The 6,290-nt window shown below is 33.7% G+C and overlaps 1 protein-coding gene across 1 annotated transcript; it reads right to left on the bottom strand.

Annotated features, from left to right (window-relative positions):
• Nucleotides 1-1,658: 1,658 nt before the first annotated feature.
• On the bottom strand, nucleotides 1,659-5,909 carry LOC114163503 (B3 domain-containing transcription factor FUS3-like). Its single transcript, XM_028047812.2, has 6 exons — nucleotides 4,599-5,909; nucleotides 3,017-3,106; nucleotides 2,794-2,894; nucleotides 2,583-2,629; nucleotides 2,392-2,468; nucleotides 1,659-2,118 (listed from the first exon to the last, which is right to left on the bottom strand). The coding sequence occupies exons 1-6, from the start codon at nucleotides 5,046-5,048 to the stop codon at nucleotides 1,834-1,836; spliced, it is 1,050 nt and encodes a 349-aa protein (XP_027903613.1). The 5' UTR covers nucleotides 5,049-5,909; the 3' UTR covers nucleotides 1,659-1,833.
• Nucleotides 5,910-6,290: the final 381 nt, after the last annotated feature.

The raw sequence follows: 6,290 nt of genomic DNA, 5'->3' as shown, positions 1-6,290 counted from the left end.
AAAACTGAAAATTAAATTGGTCCAAAATTTAAAAGATAAGCTAATTCTAATTTTTACTTAAAATTAAAAGAAAAAAAATATATTTAATCCTAAAAATAAACTTCTTAACTAACGGAGATATTGCAAATAAATCTCAAACAAACTTCCTATTATTAAAGCCTATCGATGCAATAGTTACTGCAGAGAATAATCAAATCCTTCCAATACAATCATACATACAAAATTTAACCAGAAACAAATGTACATTCTGATATCCAATGAGATACAACCATCCTTAAATGAAATGTTTCTTTATTTTGTTTATATATTACTTATTTTAGTTACAACTTTTAATATCTATTATTTTATATTTTGTATTATTAATTTTATTTTATATCTTATAATATTTTAAGTTAAGTTTAAAATTAAGTAGAAATATATATGCCAGACTTTCGTTATATTAACTTTGGTGTTGGTTAAAAATAAGTAGTTAATTATAAAAAAAATTCAAAAATAAAAATAGAAAAGGAAAACAAATATGTTAGTATTATTTTTTACTTATAATTTTTAATTAATAAAAGAAATATTAAAAATAAGATTATCATAAAAATAAAAGTATAATAAAATAGATAAATAAATATGAACATAATTTTTTTTTTCAACGTTTGAGTTTGTTAATTAGAAGACATACAAATAGTTTTAAATGCAATGATTTATAATCATTTTATAAAACATTAAACTAAAAAGAATAATTGCCTATTCAATTTAGTATGCGGTCTTCAAATGTTAACTAACACTTGAAAATGTAATTATATCTAGTACTCAAACAACAAAAAAACTCATTCTCTATTGTTCTACAGTTGTCATACATATAAAATGTTAACTAACAATGATATTTGAACACTCATAAAAATTTGATGTAGATCTTGCATTTATTACTTTGTTCCTAATTTCTTTTCTTCACAAATATTATAGAAGTTTATTTTTTTCAATGATAATTTATTACCTTAAGAAAGAATTGTTAAATAGCAGTGAAGATCAAACTATCATTTTTTTCATTATTAAAATGTTGTGTATGATAGGTTCTATGGTATTGTGTGTGCAAACTTTATTGAATCTATTAAGCTTTATTTGATAGGATTGGTTTGAGAATTCTGACTCATAAAACTATTATTTTTTATTGAATGGATAAGCTCATAAAACTATTATGTTGGTTGTATGATAACTATACTTATTGCTATTAACAAGGATGTTAGAAAAATTTGAATTGATACTCACCGAGACCCTTCAAAAATCTACCAGAGTATATGTTTCTTCAAGGATTTATCTTGCAAAAGTTTCAAAGTATATGTTTCTTGAAGGATTTATCTTGCAAAAGTTTCAAAGTACGTTTATTAGCCGTATATACGAAAACGGGTATGAGATTTGAAACATCTACTTCATCAACAACATAACAACATATAATAATACACTGTTCCTTACTTCAAATCTTTTCTTCTGTTTATTTGCAGCAGTTTCTTGACCGGGCTATTGAATAACCGATCATTTCCCAGAAACTAAAATAAGAGACATCTAATAGCAAGCATATAACTTAATTTTGACAGCAATTATGAATTTTGGAGATAATTTATATATAGATGTACGAAATAAATATAAGAAATTAATATATCAGAGCAGTCTCAGTTAAGAGAGAGGAACACAAAACATGCTCACTCACTACTCTTTTATTCAAGTAAAATCCTCTCATGTTCATTAGTGGACAAAAGAAAAGCATTTTAGTACCTTACAGATTCTTCTAACTGGTCATAGTAGTACCATGTTAATTAGTTTGTTTTTTTGTGGTTGTGCCGTGCTTTAATAGAAGTCATCAAGGGACAAATTTTCAACAGAACCGAAGGTTTCAACCGGTCCAATCCTTGAAAAATTCGTCATTGATCCTCCCAAAAAGTCAAGTGGGGAGTCATTTGAGATAGTAGTTTCATATATGAATGACATGCCAGCATCATTCACTGCAGGATAGCTTATGTTGAAACATCCTGGTTTGTTCACCTCCAAGTCACTCGGGAACATCTCGTTCACTGTCTCACTACTTTGTCCCACAAATTCATCTTCTTCCCAAGCTTTTTTCGCATTAATAACCTGCATAAATATAATGCATAAGGGGAAGAAGAAAAAAAAAATATAAATGTTACAGTTATAAAATTTCATGAATCCACTCCCAGAATAAATTTAAATAAAATTAATTGCATAAATAAAATAGTATTATAACTTTTTCAAACGAGTCAAAGATATCATAATATACTATTTAAAGGGTTTCATTTTGTACTTTTAAGTACGAACTTTATTCTCGTTCCTTATGTATATTTTATGCGGCAGAATGAATAATATAGAAATTTTGTTGGCGGCACGTACATATTTATTGTTTTCATTCTGTTGATAAATCATAATGGTATCGCCAGATCGAAGGCCATGTGTGCTGACAAAATCTCCTGAAAATATTAGACACAACAATATTATTATTATTATTTCATTACTATAAAACTCAAAAATTTATCTGTTCTGGAGACTTGTCAGACAATAATTACTATGAATAGAAACTTTACCGGTATTTTCAAGTACGTACATCCTGCTATTGTTGTTAGGCCAAAACCTGCATTGTTCAAATACAAATACAATGAACTATGAATTTGAATGGTTAGTAACAATTAATTAAAAAATAACCTTAAATTACATATTCAACAACCAGAACCAATGTCGTAAAATAATGTCTTTAGTTTATTTTCTGACATTTCTATATATGTATATGTTGCAGACCTGTACTTGAAATTCCACACACGAGTACCATCTTTGTCTTCCATGTCCATAAAAATTCCTTCTTTTGATTCCAGTGGTGGGAGGAAAGTCTCTGCTGCTTTCTGCAAGTGACAATTTCTTTCCCAATTATTTTAGTCATTAATATTCTAAGGTCATGGTGGAATTAGAAGAGAAGTTGAGACAATAATGAAGTAAAGACAATATTAATGAACATAGACCAAACCTTGGGCAACACCATTCTCCTTAGGGAGCTAACATCACTGTTCTTTAACTCCTTTTTGAAAAGGAACCTCAAGTTTCTTTGATCGATTCCCTAGAAACACACAAACCAAATTAGACCATTGTCAATCTCAGGTTAAAGCTATATAGACATTCACCTAAAAGCCACTAAAAGATGGAAAAAACTATAATTAATTGTGAAAGAACATGCAATTCTGGTGTAAGTAAGACATCATAGACACCATGTCCTGTATAAGGACATCAAGTCCATATGCTAATAGTCTGAAAGGCAGAGTACCCAAAGCATTGTCCAGCATGCCTAATATGGATATCTTGAACTACACAATTTCCCAAATATGGAGCCGTCAATATCCACTAATCATAAGTTTTTCTTTTTTTTACCAATATAAAGTAAGAATTTGGTATTCCAAGGAAGGGTATTAATTAATATTGAGACAAATAACAATGTACTATTATGTAGGAGAGCTATAGCTAGCATAGTAACATCTATATTAAAAGTTTCTACAAACAGAAACATAGTCCAATTAATCTCATGATACAACAAATGTTTGCCAAATAAACATATAAGACAAAATAAATTTATTTTGATCCTTTCCCAAATGTGAAACTGATTCATTCCGAACTTATATATATTCATCATGATGTTTGTGATAAAAGCTAGTCCTTTTTTATGTGTGTTTGTATTTTTTTGGTAACATAATCTGTCCAAGGGTTACAATGTTCGCAATGCTATTAGCCCATAAGATCAAAGTATGTTTCACTTGTGTTTATAGACTCCATTTCACTACTCAATTTAGTAAAAAACAAAAAATATGCTTTCACTCTCATTTCATTCTTTATCTTTCTTCACAGAGATTCTTTTCTAAACATCGTTCTTAATATATTCTGTTTCCTTTTGGTCTCTTTTTGGGTGGGGATTTTTTAATATAAAAAACTCAGTTCATTTCTTGACTGCAGTGTCACTTTTGCCCTTCATTCTCACTCTTCCCTTCCCATGTCTCAGTTACCAAATTGAAGATCAAACAAATGATTTGTGCTCTCTTCAAACAAAGAAATAGTACCAATCTCAACTATATATAATTATATAATATAATACATAATAATAATCATAATAATATAATATAATATTTTATATAAGATTATCACAAACTTTGCATTTAGCATTGGAAAAGATTATCACAAAAAATATCATTTAAATAGGCAAAAGGGAATCACGAGACAAACAAACCCAAGATCTAAACAAATCAGCAAGAAGTTGAATAAAACTCCGATGCAATTGTTTTTCAATGTTTTAGAGTTAGAATCGGAGTTCAGTGAAGATAATTGGTGAAAAAATCGGGGGAAAAAAAAGCTTAAAACGAAGTTCCAATTTTAATCGAAAGAAAAAAACACTTAATTTATGAGATCCAAAAATGGGGTAAAAAAATTAGGAGCAAGACAATATCGCGAGGACATAGCAAGGACCCAATTGAGAATGGGGGTATGTATATAAGATAAGATGAGATCTTGAGAATGAAGAATTGGAGAAAAAAAAGAAAAGAAAAAGGAGAAAAGGGGTGACTCACACGTGCGGCGAGCCGGGGAGGAGTGGGGTGTTTAACGGACTGGAGAGAGGAGGGTGGCACGTGCGAGGAGGCGGAAGGAGTTGAAGATGGTAAATTAGGGTGGTGGTGCTTGGAGGGGAGAGCGTTGTCGGAGTGGTGCATCTGGAGAAACAAGGTGGGGGTGGTGGAGGAGGTGGCGACGGTGGATCTTCGCTGCCTGGGCATCCTCTTCTTCCTGTGAACAGTTCCAAGATTGGTAACCGCAGCGACGAGGCCAAGGTGGTTGGCGTCGTGGATCCGAGGCGAGGCGTGAGATTGAGATACGATGGTGGTGGTGGAGTTAACGTTGTTGGTGTTGGCGATGTCTCCTTGGGCGGCGACAAGTCGAAGCTCGGCAGCAACACCTGCCACGAAGGCACAGGCCTCGGTTTTGTGAAGCAGTTTCTCTCGCTGTCGCTGATCCATCATCATTAGCTTAGGGTTTTTTTTTTTTTTCTTTTTTTGGTTGATTTAGAGAGACACACACAGTGCTTTTGGTTTTCTGTGACTGTAGTTGTTGGCTCTCTTTCTCTCAGTCTGAGTGTGTGCAGGCAGATATAGATAGATAGGGTCGGGTATGGACGACGCTGGGCAATCACGAAATGGGTGTGGGGTTTGGTGTTAAAGAGATCAATGGTGGACTCTCTTTCACTCTTCTCTTCCCCCTCTCTCTATATTTTTTTTTTCTTTGGAGTTTTTCTATTTTTAGCAAGGATTTTTGTGATTACAGGGTCTGGTTTTTATGACATTTGTTTATCCTGCATTCACGCCTCACCCCATCCTCTCCCCTTGCTTCCTTTTACTTTTACCATAATATAATGAACTCTCTCTCACACTCTCACACTCTCTTTCTTGAGTAGAGTAGAGTAGATGGGTTAATCAGAGTGGTGACCAAATGTGAGGAGCGGATTCATGGATGGTTTTGGTTTTGGCGCTTTGTGGTGTTTTACAATAATGTGGAGGGAGAGAGGAGAGTTAATGAGGGCAATGTGGCTGCGTGTGAATAGGGGGTGGTGCAAACCAGGGTTAAGGGTGATGGGTTTGGTTTGCGCCTAGGGTTTGGTGCTCTTGTGGTGGTGATGGTGGTGGTTAGATAGTGGCCAAGCATGTAGTGACGGATGGATGGTGAAGACACAGGAAACATGGGGCTCGATAACACCCTCCACCTGTTGCAAAAGTTCTGAAAACTTACAACAGAAATCAATGGCGTTTTTCATTTTCTCTTTCTCTTTCTCTTTCTTCAAATCTCTTTCTCTTTCTTTCATCATACAATAAAACCAACCACACCCACCACCACCATTGCATTATCACATACACACTCACACGCATTCATTCATTCACTCTATTCGGAAGGAGGAAGAGTAGCACTGTAGCAGCACCTTCTTCAAAACTAGGGTGCATTGCATGAAACCAGAAGCGAGTGTCGTATACGGTATACTGTGGGGTGCGTTTATATAATGCACCGTGCAGTGGTTCACTGAGAATGCGCCAAGTGGCAGCGAGTGTGACGAGGTGAGCACATGGTGATTTGATTTGAATGGAAGATGGCCTGATGGAAGGGATATGAACCACGTGATTGTTTTTTATTTTTTGCGCCTGTGGGGCGCGCAGCAGAGTATAATTGCGGATTTTGCTGTTCCTTTACTTGTACAGTTGCTTCACTTCTGAGGTCAT

Source organism: Vigna unguiculata, chromosome 1 (genome assembly GCF_037176805.1).
Source record: "Vigna unguiculata cultivar grain cowpea cultivar isolate G323 ecotype 2 chromosome 1, ASM3717680v1, whole genome shotgun sequence".
Classification (NCBI taxonomy): domain Eukaryota; kingdom Viridiplantae; phylum Streptophyta; class Magnoliopsida; order Fabales; family Fabaceae; genus Vigna; species Vigna unguiculata.
The sequence above is the reverse complement of the archived record's forward strand: the minus strand, read 5'-3'. Positions and strand labels throughout refer to the sequence as shown.